General features: G+C 47.3%; 1 protein-coding gene across 2 annotated transcripts in view; it reads left to right on the forward strand.

Moving 5' to 3' along the window:
- Positions 1-13,445, forward strand: part of EXOC4 (exocyst complex component 4) — a 291,482-nt gene that overhangs the window by 203,922 nt on the left and 74,115 nt on the right. Inside the window, exons 11-12 of one of the 2 annotated variants that reach the window (XM_082281123.1) lie at positions 8,223-8,442; positions 12,914-13,037. In XM_082281123.1, coding sequence (XP_082137249.1) covers positions 8,223-8,442; positions 12,914-13,024 — 331 coding nt within the window. In that variant the 3' untranslated portion in view covers positions 13,025-13,037. Of the gene's footprint in view, positions 1-8,222; positions 8,443-12,913; positions 13,038-13,445 lie in introns of those variants that run through there. The other variant, XM_082281122.1, reaches the window with a different exon arrangement.

Raw genomic sequence — 13,445 nt, forward strand, 5'->3', positions numbered from 1 at the left:
TTATCAGGTTTGATCTAAAACCTCCACAAAGATGTGGAGCAAATGGATGCCATCTGCTGTAGGGGGGTGAAAGCCAACACCAGTCCCAGAAGGGTTTGGGTTGGAAGAGACCTTAAAGCCCCTCCAGTGCCACCCCTGCCATGGGCAGGGACACCTCCCACTGTCCCAGGCTGCTCCAAATCCTGTCCAGCCTGGACTTGGGCACTTCAAGGGATCCAGGGGCAGCCCCAGCTGCTCTGGGAATTCCATTCCAGCCCCTCCCCACCCTCCCAGCCAGCAATTCCTTCCCAAGATCCCATCCATCCCCACCTTTTTTCATCTTAAACCCATTAACCCATTCCTTAAGTAAAGTAGCCCCATTCCATTGTCCCACACAATATTTCTCCCAGTGTTTTCCCAGTGCCCAGGCCTGTGATGCTGATAACATTTCACAACCCTCCTTTCACAGTCACAACTCCAAGTTGTACCGTTTTGGTCCTTTTGGAACTCATTTTCTCCAAGAGGGTCCCCAAACTCGAGGCCTCTCCTCGTTCAGATTTCCCACCTTTGGGAAAATCCCAGCTGGCTCTTCGCTGAGGTTTGGCAAAGCATGGAATTGCTGCTGATTCCTGAATTCCTCTCCTGCCCTCACAAGAGATGAGAGGATGGAGAGCGGGAGATCTGAGCATCCATCCAACCACGCCAGAAACTTCCATTGGCTGGGCTTTTGCTGGTATTTGGGAAGAACGAGGGAGGAATCTGAGCTGCACGGCACGAGATAAACGTTTCCCCACGTCATGAATCTCTAGATCTGATCAATTCTGGCTCTACATCTGCTGGTCCCAATACGAGCCAATATTCCCCTCTGGAGACATCAGAAGAAATTGCACCTTGAGAGAGTCCCATTACATCAGGAATTTGTGTCCTTCAGGTGGCAGCTGAGCATTAAGGAAACAATATTTTTAGCAGCAGTTGAGAGCTAAATTTTAATTTAATTCTTTTTTCCAGAGTGTTTGTGGTTGTTTTTAGGACCTCAGAGACAACGAAACACTGATTTTTCTGTCACACCTGCACGGGAAGGTGGCATTTCTTACCTCAATCTCATGGCTGAGCGAGCACAACACAGAAATCGATTCTTTAAATCTTGTATTTTTTTTTAGCTGCTGTTAAAAACGTGAAGTCCTGGACTCTTTCATCTTCCAGCTCTAAATCTCTCAGCTCTGTGGGGACATAGAAATCTTTACAGTAACCAAAAGAATTATCTCAAGTCGTTGAGATTTTTTATAGTTTGGGAATTTGTGTTTGTACAGGGGAAGGACTGAATTTGGTGATTTACCCAAAAGAACCCATTAAACTCAGCTTGGGCTTGTGGGAACAGCTCTGGCTGGTGCTGCCAGGCACTTGTAATGTTAATATTTTAGTGAAAAACACCCCAAATGCCGTGTTTGCTGTTAGCAGCAGTCATTCCTCTGGTTGTCACCTTCCTGGATGTTTTCTAGGCTATTTAATATTTCAAAATAGCAGGAAATTAATGGGTTTTTTCTGATATTTGGTGATTGTTTTGGTCTGACTTTGCTAATATTTAAAAGACACTTAAAGTAGCCAAACGTCCGTTGAGTCTCCCAGAGCTGTTCACACTTCTTTTGGTGATCATCCTAATTTTAATCCCATTTTGGGATCACCTAGAAAGGATCTTAAACCTTTATTCCTCTTTTGGGAGTCACTTCATGCAGAATCAGTTCTATTACCTTGCACAGCCACGATATTTATCAGCAAGGTGTGAAACATTAATCCTGGAGTAGCTGATCGTGGACCAAAATAATTCCCTGCAGTGAAGTTTTTAGGCAAAATACTGTGATTTCTGTTTCTTTAGGACCTCTTTGGTCTTCAGTGGCAAACGATCCACGGTCCATGTGCTGCAGTGAATTAGATAAACTTAATTGTATTTATTGTATTCAGCACTTGTGTAACCATCAGGTGTGGGAGCATCTCTAGGCCTCACTTTGCCCTTTGCAGGGCCTAAAGGGGCTCCAGGAGAGCTGCAGAGGGACTGGGGCCAAGGCCTGGAGGGCCAGGAGGCAGGGAATGGCTTCCCAGTGCCAGAGGGCAGGGCTGGATGGGAGATTGGGAATTGGGAATTGCTGGCTGGGAGGGTGGGCAGGGGCTGGGATGGAATTGCCAGAGCAGCTGGGGCTGCCCCTGGATCCCTGGCAGTGCCCAAGGCCAGGCTGGACATTGGGGCTGGGAGCAGCCTGGCACAGTGGGAGGTGTCCCTGCCCATGGGGTCAGGACTGAATGATCCTTAAGGTCCTTTCCAACTCAATTCTTTCCATGATTCCATCGACCCTCTCCCAGAATTCCCACTGTTAGGGTGGGGTGGCTTTCTGAGTGGGTCATGGACAGTGTGGGACCTCCCAGCTTTCTCTCTTGGTTTAATGTGTCCTCAGACTTTTCCAGAACTTCCAATCCTGGGTGTTTTATCCCTGATTTCCTTGAGTCTGACCAACCAGTTTGGAATTTCTGTTCTGTCGGCAACCAGGATCCAGTTCAAAGGATTTTTGATGTTTCCTTAATATTTCCTTGCTCTGTGGAAGCTCCCCAGAAGGTTCATCGCAGGTCCTCGGATGTTTCATGACTAAGGCAGAGGGAAGAGAACAGTTCAGGATCACACAAAAACCAACCAAGCTGAAGTGGAAATTTGGGCTGAATGTCAGAAAAAAATTCTCTTAATAAGGTTCTGGACTATTTGATTTTTTTTCCTGTCATTCATTTGTTTGAGGAGGGAATTTCAGGTATTATTACCATCATCATTAAGGCAAGGAGTCATTGATGCTCTGCATCTTCAGCTTCTTTTAATGATGTTTTAGAAGACCTCTGAGAACAAGAAGTCAGAAGAAAGCCTCGGGAAGGCAGCAGTTGTAGGTATCTAAATCAATCCATGCAGCTTTTTTAGGTTTGATGCTTTTTATCCCACACTTTCAGCTTAGGTAAGACAGTGCTCACAACCAATTAAGTTGTGAGTTAGAATGAATTAAATTTTCTGAAATGAGGCGCTTTTTTTTTCTTTTTTAATCCAAATGACTGTCATTTACCAAAAGCTACTTCATTTTCCTGAAAGTGCTTTTCTGTCTGAGGGGAATGCTTAATTGCAGCCACAAATCACCTCAAATGCTTTTATAGGAGGATAAAACAAGTTGAAAATTGTGCATCATTTTAAAAATGCAGGTTCTGAATTCAGAATAAGATGCAAATTTCTGTTTATTTTTTTTTCCCCTCCTGGCTGCTCTGTTGAAGAACTCCATCCTCACCATGGTGTCTCCTAAAAGTGGCCTTCAGAGCTGGGACATCCCTACGAGCCTTTTTTAGGATTTCAGGTGATTCCCAGGAATATCTAGTGACCATGATTCAGAATCTGGTGACACCCCTGTATCTGAATTTTTATTCAGACGAAGCTTTTTTGCATTTTGAAGGTGGGACACAACTGATGGTTCTGGAGCCAGGCTGGGAGAGCTGGGAATGTTCCCCTGGAGAAGAGAAGGCTCCAGGGAGAGCTGAGAGCCCCTTGCAGGGCCTAAAGGGGCTCCAGGAGAGCTGCAGAGGGACTGGGGCCAAGGCCTGGAGGGCCAGGAGGCAGGGAATGGCTTCCCAGTGCCAGAGGGCAGGGCTGGATGGGAGATTGGGAATTGGGAATTGCTGGCTGGGAGGGTGGGCAGGGGCTGGGATGGAATTCCCAGAGCAGCTGGGGCTGCCCCTGGATCCCTGGCAGTGTCCAAGGCCAGGCTGGACATTGGGGCTGGGAGCAGCCTGGGACAGTGGGAGGTGTCCCTGCCCATGGCAGGGGGTGGAATGAGATGATCCTTAAGGTCTCTTCCAGCCCAGCCCATTCTGGGATAAATATGGATTTCTGGGATAGCTGGGGGTCAAATTGCCTGTTTTGACATTTAAAAGTTCTGCAGATTGCTTGGATGAGTAGCACAACAACGTTTTTGGAAAGGACTCTCGGGATGCATTTTTTCACATGCTGTTAAACACTTTTTTGTTCTTTATAGAGACTGGATTCTGTTGGAATAAGGCAGCCAGCAACATTTGAAGCTGAAATAAATAAATAGCACCGTGTGTGCCTGTGAATGTGTGGCTGTGTCTGCCAGGCAGAAAATAGGGAATATCTGTCGGCTCTTTAATGCCACCCAATATTTCCCATTTCAAACTCTCATTTGCAGTTTCTTGTGCTTTGGCTGGTCTTTTATTGCCAACTGGGGCTGTTTTTTAGGAAAATATGTTTGAGATACTCAGGTTTTTTGAGAAGGAGAAATCTGTTGAATTCTGGTGACCTTTCCTGTGGCTGGGAATTTCTATCTCCACATTTCTCAGTAAGAAGAACTGTTGGGTGGAAGGTATGGAAAAAAATCCCAAATTTGGCTTGTTTGGACCCCTTGAAAGAAGTGCAGTGCTCACACTTCTGCTTCGTGGCAGCCAGAATTCCCAATGGACACAACTCCAGAGCTCACCAGGACCAAGCTGAAGGCAGGGGTTGGTTACTGGGCCAACAACTCTCTCCCCTCGTGGTGTTTTTTGGGCTCCCAAACCTGCTGGGCTCCTGGAAGAGAAACACAGGATGACCAAGTGGGATTGGGAACCAAGGAAAATAAGAGAACTGATGGCAAAATTCCCACAAACAGGAGAGGTATGGAGGGATGAGAAGGCAGGAAGAGGGAAGCTTGGAAGCAGAGAGCCCTGTGGGATTTCCTGGCAGAAGACTCACTCTTGGTGTCACATTTATTCGTGCAGGTGACAGTTGTGTGTCGCTGGGACTCCAGTCACAGGCAGGGTTGGAAATTCCCAACATTCCCCAGCTGAACTCTGACCATCCCATTCCTTGGACAGGACAAGGATCTGCTGACAAGGGCAGTACTGGGCTGTTGTGTCGTGAAAAATGAGGCGGTGATGTCCTGCGCAGCGGGGCAAAGGCAGGCGACACAAACAGCTCCGGTCTTTTTGACTTTGCATCCTTAATTCATGGAATCCCAGAATGGTTTGGGTGGGAAGGGACCCTAAGGATCATCCAGTGCCACCCCTGCCATGGGCAGGGACACCTCCCACTGTCCCAGGCTGCTCCAAGCACCAATGTCCAGCCTGGCCTTGGGCACTGCCAGGGATCCAGGGGCAGCCACAGCCGCTCTGGGCAACTCCCAGTTCTCTTAAATACAGAAAATTGATGGTTTCCATTATTAATCTGTTTTGAATGGAATTCTGAGTAGCCCTCCCAGTTCAGGACGTGGAGGCCACACCAGTGCTGCCATTTAATGTCCCAGGAGGATTCCTGGTGCAAATCTCACCCACATCTGTACCTGGAGCTTTGTGACTCTTGCTTGGGCCCCCTGGTCCTGTGCCCAGTGGGGTTTTGAAGGTTGGAGCTCCAGAGTGGCTGCCTCGGGTGCAGAGCAGTGTGGGACCCATCCTGGCTGCTGGAAACATGGAGAGGTCATCTCTGAACCACAGCAGATCCCAGCAAGTGGGATCCCAGTTGTCCTCTGAGGCTGTAAAAATCAATTTATCCCACTGGATTATCAAATCCAGGAACTCCCGGGTCATTCCTGGCTGTAAGCCACAATCTGGCATCCCTATTTCATTTTTCTTTACCTTTTCTCTGCTTCCATTTCCCTCGGCAGAGACCCTTGGATTAAATGAAGACTTCACTGGTTTCCATTCCCATAATCATTTCATCGAACTATCCTTGAACATCCCGGCTGAAGGTCTCCCATCCGTATCCTCCAGTTCTCCGTGCCGTGCACGGCTTCAGTCTTAATAACTTCCTGCTGCTATCGAGTTGAAATCTGCTTCCTAAGCCCCTGAGCATTTGTTCTTTATCACAAACGATGCTGAGCACTCACAAAGTCCCCCCTCAGTCACTGCTGTCTGGCAGCTCACTCATAATCCATGATTATTTTATGGTTCCTATCAAGGAAAACAGGGATATGGTTTGATCCTGAGCAGCATCAGGTGAACCACTCTCGTCTTGTCCATGTCGAGACGTTAAAACTTAACAGGATACATCAACCACAATCAAGGAGAAGTTTTCCGGAGGTGAAGGCACGGGTCTTTAGGAGAGATCTGGGATGGTGATTAATGCCAGGCACTGGGAAACAAAAATTCTTGATGGCACCATTTTCCAGCACTGACCTTTAGTCTGTGGTGCAGGAGACACTCGGGGTCACCATCAGGATGTGGGATGAGGAGTTGCCACCCCCACTGTAGGTCAGCACATCTGAGCTCTGATGGTTTGCGTGTGGTCATTCTCCCTCTAAAAGGCTTCTTTTATTTGGTTTAGCCATTTTAAAGCATTTTCTGGACTTTAAAAGTGTTTAAAAGTTGTCCCTGTCACTTCACTGGACGATGCTCATTCCCAGTTCAAGCTCCTGTGTTGCTCCTGACCCACCTGAATGGGGTTTAATAGTAAAATTCGCTTTCTGTGGAGCTTTGTGCTCTGTAAATAAACGTAAAAAGGAAGAGAGATTTACTGGCAGCCGTGAAAGGACTCAATGAGTGAGTTTGACACAGTCCCATCAACCCTGACAATGTCCCCTTTAGGACATGAGTGGTGGCACTCAGAGCTGGTGACATCAGCCCTGCTATTTCTGGGATCAGCTCCGTGGAGTCTCTGCTCTCTTCCCAGACAACTCCGCTGTTTCCCCCTTTTACAAAGCTGATTCCCATTCTCACCCTGTGAAATCCAGGGAATAAATCTGCCAGGCTCAGTGATTCCCTCCCTGCAACATCTCTCCTTGGAGGAACAATCTTCCAACTGAACTCCCAAGGGATTCGCCCACGGAAGCTGCGTTGTCCGAATGTGTCACTCCAGACCCATGGAGTCAACGGGGAGAGGGTTTAGGGAGAAAACAGCTCAGATTGGAAAGAAATCATCCATGGGAATTGGCTCTTCAGTCAGTGCTGGGAAGGGAAGTGCCTCCTCTGGAGTGAGGAACATGGAGGTAGAAAATGAAAGATAATGAAGCAGATCTGGGTGAAGGGTTTGGGAATAGGGTTAGTGCTAAGGAATAGATCATAGACTCCGTGAGGTTGGAAAAGACCTCTAAGATCATCAAATCCAGTCACTGTTCACTACCAAACCATGTCCTAAGTGCCACATCCATGTTTTTTGTCAGGAGGTCCCACACTGTCCATGACCCACTCAGAAAGCCACCCCACCCTAACAGTGGGAATTCTGGGAGAGGGTCGATGGAATCATGGAAAGAATTGAGTTGGAAAGGACCTTAAGGATCATTTTGTCACTGATTTTGTCAGTGTGACTCCACACTTCCCTGTCAGCCTGCTCCACTTCCTGACCACTTTCCACTGCATAATTTTTTCCTAATATCCAACCTAAACCTCCCTCGGCACAACTCCGGACAGCATGTCTCAATCCTTTTTGGCTCCTGATACTCAGTCCCTAATTCTTTTGAAAGGAATACCAATTCCACTGCCTGAGATGTAGTTAAAGACATGACGAGGTAATTTCGGGAAGAAAACTCCTCGCTGGTAACCAGATGGCAGCACAGAAATAAAGAGATTTTGCAGGAGATGGCAAACATTTGGTGTTGAAACATTCCCAGAATCGTCCTGCTGCTCTGTGTGCGCAGGAATGGGATCCTGGGATGGAACAATAAAGGGTGATAAAAATACACCATAACACAGACCTCCATAATGCAGGAGGATCATGGCATCGTGCACAGACACTGCTTTTTTCCATGTTTTCTCTGGATTTTGAGCTGGAATATTCTGCAGTTCAGTTTAGAGATGAGGAACCCACCTGTGGGAATCGAGTGACCATGCCCAGGAGGAAGTTTGGCTTTTCAAAGGGATTTGTGGCATCTTCATTTTTTTAATGGTGATGTTGTTTTTATAAGGACATCTTCCCAGCATGTCCCAAATGGAAAAGCCAATTTTTTTTTTGGACAAATAAACAGGAATTGTGCCTGGGATAGGGATTTTCTCTCATTTTATCTGTTCTTCTCCAGCAATTTAGTCTTCATCTCACCAACTGTTTGTATTTTATCTTTTTTTTCCTCTAAAACTACCTTGTGGACCTTTTCTCCTCTTCATTCCTCAAGCTGGGACAGTCCATGGTCATTCCCACCCTGCCGGCGCTCAGCTCTGAAACGTTGGAATGGCAAAGGCAGCACTAAAAAATCCAAAGGATCTGCATGGTTTAACTCCAATTTATTCTTCCCCTCTCTGTTTTCCAGGTTTATCCAAGAGATCGAGTACGCCATGGAGCTGGGCCCAGCCAAGCAGTGCCCACTCCGCGAGTTCCTCACCATGTACATCAAGAACATCTTCCTCAACCAGGTCCTGGCCGAGATCAACAAAGAGATCGAAGGCGTCACCAAAGCGTCGGATCCGCTGAAAATCTTGGCCAACGCCGACACCATGAAGATCCTGGGAGTGCAGAGGCCTCTGCTGCAGGTAGGAGCTGAGTGACCACTCAGGACATTCCTGGTTGTCCATGTCCAGCCAGGACCTGGTTGTGTGTCCAATAAGGAAGAACATGGAGCTGCTGGAACAGGTCCAGGGGAGGTCTTAAAGATTCTCCCAGGGCTGGAGGCCCTCTGCTCTGGAGCCAGGCTGGGAGAGCTGGGAATGTTCCCCTGGAGAAGGGAAGGATCCAGGGAGAGCTGAGAGCCCCTTGCAGGGCCTAAAGGGGCTCCAGGAGAGCTGCAGAGGGACTGGGGCCAAGGCCTGGAGGGACAGGAGGCAGGGAATGGCTTCCCAGTGCCAGAGGGCAGGGCTGGATGGGAGATTGGGAAGATTTTTGTGTGTGTCTCCTTTAGAAGTTCTGGGGACACCTTCCAGTCACAGAGCCGTGTGTAGCGGGTTGAGTTCGAAACCGGGCGGAAACACCAATTTAAATGTAGTGGTTTTGGTTCAAAATATTCATTACTTACTTATTTTCCTTCTGTGAGATAAGAATTAGGAGAAAAGCAAAGCAGGCACAAACCTTAAACAGTTGCAGTACAATGAAAGAGTTTTATTACTAATAGAATTAAAAGTAAAGAGACAATAACAAAACAAAATTAAAGCAAATCCCCCCCCCCAGCACTTCTCTCCTTTTACCTAGCTCACACAAGGGATAACAGAACATGGGATGTTAGTCAGTGTTCCAGTTCTTGAAAAGTCTCTCTCTTATGCTTAAGGGAAAAAAGGGTTTTCCTTCAGTTGCACGTGGTTCCCAAACTGCCACTAACAGCAGATCCGCCCGGAAACAAACAATCTGCTGTGTGTAGAACATCTCTCCCATGAAAAATCTCACAGTTCCTTCACACTGCAAAACATGGGCCATCACATGGGGTTATTCATCTTTTTAAGGATAAGTTCTTTTGGCCTGCACACAAAGGCTCTTCTTCGCCACAAGTCTCTAACAGCCTCTTACTACTATAAAGCCTGGCATCGGGCATTCTTCACAATCTTCACAGGCACACGAAGATACTCCATCCCCCCATGTTCTTCAAATGGATTAAAGAGACAAACAGTTTGTGGTATTACAGTTTCTTACCACGGCATGCAAGAAGGTTTCTTTTAAGCTGCGCGCCAGAATCGCAGCACCGCCCTCTTTTCTCCCGCCGCCATTTCCAGCTCCGTCCCACGGGACTCACTTCTCTTTCTCTCTGGCTCTGACGCCGCCATGTTGAAGGGTGTTCTTGTTCAGCCTTTACGGTGGGGAAAGCCTCGCTCCCTTTGTGCTGCTGGCTGCGTGGTGTCTTCTTCAGTTCAGCACGAAGTGTGCTGGCTGCAGACAGGAGGCTCTGCCGGCTCCCGTTGACTCCGCCGGCTCCGCATGGAGAGGAGAGGGACCCGCCGGTCCCCAGAAGCCGCGCTGGATGGGTTTAGCTGTGAGCAGTCCATGGCTGGTTTTAGCTGCCTGTGGCTCTGAGGCAGTCCCCCCCCAGCCACCCAGGGTCCGTGCCACAGCGTGGGGAAAGGGGGAAAGGGGCAGTGGCCCCGGCCCGGCCCGGCGGGGCCGGGAGGCTCCGGAGCCCCCACCTCCCAGCAAGCGAGCTCCGACAAAAAGGGGAAGTCCCGCCTTTCTGTACAGTTTAAATATATAAATTGTGAGAAGCGTAATTGGTTTTAAAGACTGCCTATCAACTCAGGGTCAACCCAATACACCGTGCAATCAGGATAAATACACATTCCAAGCTCCCAGGAGGAGCAGGGATGGGATCTGATCCCCCCAAGCCCTGTTGGTGGTGGATGTGGAGCCCCACGGCTCCCTCCATCAGAAAAAGATGTGAGGGATTTGGGTTGGAGATGGAGTGCGTGTAGGAGAAGTCTTTGAAACACCTTTGTGAGTGTGGAACAGTGATAAAAGCAACAAGTCCTCATCCCAGCTCTGTGGAGAACAGGAGAGTGTGGAATCCCACCCCAAAATTCTGAATTTCATGTGTTGCCTGGGACTGAAAGGAATGAACTGACTCTTGCTGTTGTTCTTGTCAAACTCTTAATCCTTTGAAGTTATTCCCTCTTTCCTGTGAAACCCTCTTGTCAGGGATGAATAACACTTGGAGAATCCTTAGGAAACAACACCTTTATCCCAAGGTTTATGTGGCCATTTTCTATCCCAGTGTAGAGCTGTAAAATACAGGGATATTATAATACAACAATAGGAATAACTGTGATTATTGTTATCATTTCTAGGATTTTTGATGGATTAATGGTCACTGACTCTGTGCCTGTCTGGGGTCAGCAGGGGTGGGATGGTCCTTTCAGAGCCAAAGCAAAATCAGATTCCAGAAGAGCATTTCCAGAAGTCCCAGCTTCTTTAGAAAGGGGCCAAAAGTCTCTTTCCAGGAGTTAAAATGTTTTGGAACTGCACAGAATCCCTGGATAGTTTCCTTCCCAAGCTTTACCAGCCTTAAAATGGATGAAGTATTTTTTGTGGCTCGTGGCTTCATTTCACATGAAAATGTGTTCTTTAATATCAATATATCTCCTTAAAGTTTGTTAGGGGTTGAAGAGACAGAATGGCTTGGAATTTTCTCGTCCAGTTGCTACAGTTTGTTTCTCATGATGGATGGAAATAGTTTTGAACTGGAATTATTCTTGGTCAAACTGTGTGTGGTCAGGAGGTCTCCTTGTTCCTGACATTAGAGAAGGGTAATTCTCTGAAAAGAGAAGAAAAATTGCTGCCTCTTTGAACCAACTCATCCAAATAGCTCCCTAAAATAATCCTATGGATTTTCCATTAAAGGGGAAAAAAAAAAGGCTATTTCTGCATGACAGGGCTGGAGCCTGGAGTCTTTGCCCCCATCACCTCATGGATATGATGGAAATGTGGTGAATTAAGCTCTCCCCCAGCTTTTTCCTGCCTGGTTCATGGGTTCCTGCTTTAACCATCCCACTCCTTGCTATCCCAAAGATCTCTCTGAAGGTTCTGCAGCTGTGATTCGAACACGACTCGGGAATTATCAGCCCCCACTGCTCGGGCTGATAAAGCTGCTTTGGGATCACTATCAGCACATGTTTGAGCTGAACTAGTTGGGAGATAAGAGATTTTCCAGCATCGTGTCCTCATGGATGAATCATCCATTGCTGTTAAGATTATCCTTTAAAAAAATTGTCCTCTCTAAATATTCCATTTTACCGGAGCGCGGCCTCGTTTTCCATTTTTCCCTCCTCAAATGTAAAACACTTGAAACTCTTTTCCTTTCCAGAGCGACTGAATCACCGTGAAACTCATTTGTCTCAAAATTATTCAGCATTAAATTTCAGGCTGTAATTGTTTAAATCGATCCTAAATTGGGCTACAAGTGCCTGGACAGCTCCTTACAGGCTGTTCTTGTAGGGTTCTCAATGAGGTGATAAATCTTTCCACCCAGCTGGTCACTGGCCTTAAAAACCTGTTGCTCCATCTCCAAAAAAATACAAATTGCTTCACTCTGGAGCAGCACAGTGGGATTTTTCCTTTCCTTTAAAGCCTCTGTTGTTTCTTATCTCAGCATCGTGTCCATGATGCTCCTGATATTTTTCTGGCCAAACTCCAGCGGCTAAAAATCCCCCCAAAAAAAACCTCCTTAAAAAGTCAGGGTGTGCAGCTGTTTTTCAGGATAACAACTTGCTGGAGCCAATTCCCGCAGCACCCACTCCATGCATGGAATCACTCACTTGTGACTTTCCAAGGAGACATCCCTGGGAGCTTCTGGAATGTTTTCTCCCCGTCAGACAAGTGGTTATTAAGGAGAAGGATGGTCCCAGCCAGCAGCTTTCGATGGCTCACCAGGGCTGATGGCTCCACGCTTTGATGGAGGCTGGATGTTATTATTTATTAGTGTAAACAAATTAATTGTCTTTCCAGGCTGGCTCCCAGCCAGCAGCATCCATTAAGGAGCAGGCATGGCTGATCAATTGGGGTTTTTCCCATTCAAGGATAATTTTAAAGCAGTTTTAATGGTTCTGAGTCTCATATTTCAAATTTTTTTTTGCAGTGGCGTGGTGTTACAACCAAGATGTTTTCAGCTCTTATTTATATTTTTCATGTCAAGAGGGTAAAACCCACCGACTGCAGAATTTGTGCTAAATCTTCTTTTCCAACTTAAAACGAGAGACAGAATTATCTCTCGGTGGGAGTCTGACTCTCCCTGTTGCTTCCAATATTTCTTCAGATAATTTTTCCTCTGGGGGGAACGTTTAGTGCAGTTCCTGCCTTTTGTGGAAGCTTTCAGAAAGCTCCTGTGTAAGTCAGCTGCAGATGTGTGAGTTCTCCACCGGGGAGTTCTGAGCTGTACAAAAGCAATCCCTTTAGGCGGAGCGTGAGGGCTTCAATTTATTTTAAAAATTCGAGTTTCACTTGCACGTTCAGTGCATCCCAGGGCAGGGGAGTTGCATGTGGACATTTTCAGGCAGTGCCCCTCAGAGGCAGAATTATTTTCGTCCTCTTCAGATCTGCAAAAGCAAAGAAGCAAAGTCACGCTTCACAAACCAGCCCACAGATGTGAGTCATGTTCAACCTGGAGGGAGCAGCCCCGTGTTTGAGGCCTCTGGATCCCGTTAATCCCTGAAATCACTGGATGCCTCTTCCGTGTCGTGAGTTGGAGTTGGTCAGGAACTGGATAACCCTCGTTTGCTCAGTGCTGAATCATTCAATTGTGGAATATTTTGGGTTGAAAGGGACTTTTAAAGGGTTAGAAGGGACCTTTAAAGGCCTTCCAGTCCAGTCCTGTTGCCGTGAGCAGGGACACCTTCCACTATCCCAGATTTCTCCAAGCCCCATCCAACCTGGCCTTGAGTATTTCCACTGAGAGTTGGGTGCAAAATGTTGATCCTGGTCCCACCTGAGGCCACCAACCTGTTTTGTTCACCTCAGCAAGAGTCTGCCATGTTCTCCCCTGTGAGGGTGGGAAGGCCCTAGAATGGAATTCCCAGAGCAGCTGGGGCTGCCCCTGGATCCCTGGAAGTGTCCAAGGCCAGGCTGG

Source organism: Coloeus monedula (genome assembly GCF_965178545.1).
Source record: "Coloeus monedula genome assembly, chromosome: 4".
NCBI classification, from domain to species: Eukaryota; Metazoa; Chordata; class Aves; order Passeriformes; family Corvidae; genus Coloeus; species Coloeus monedula.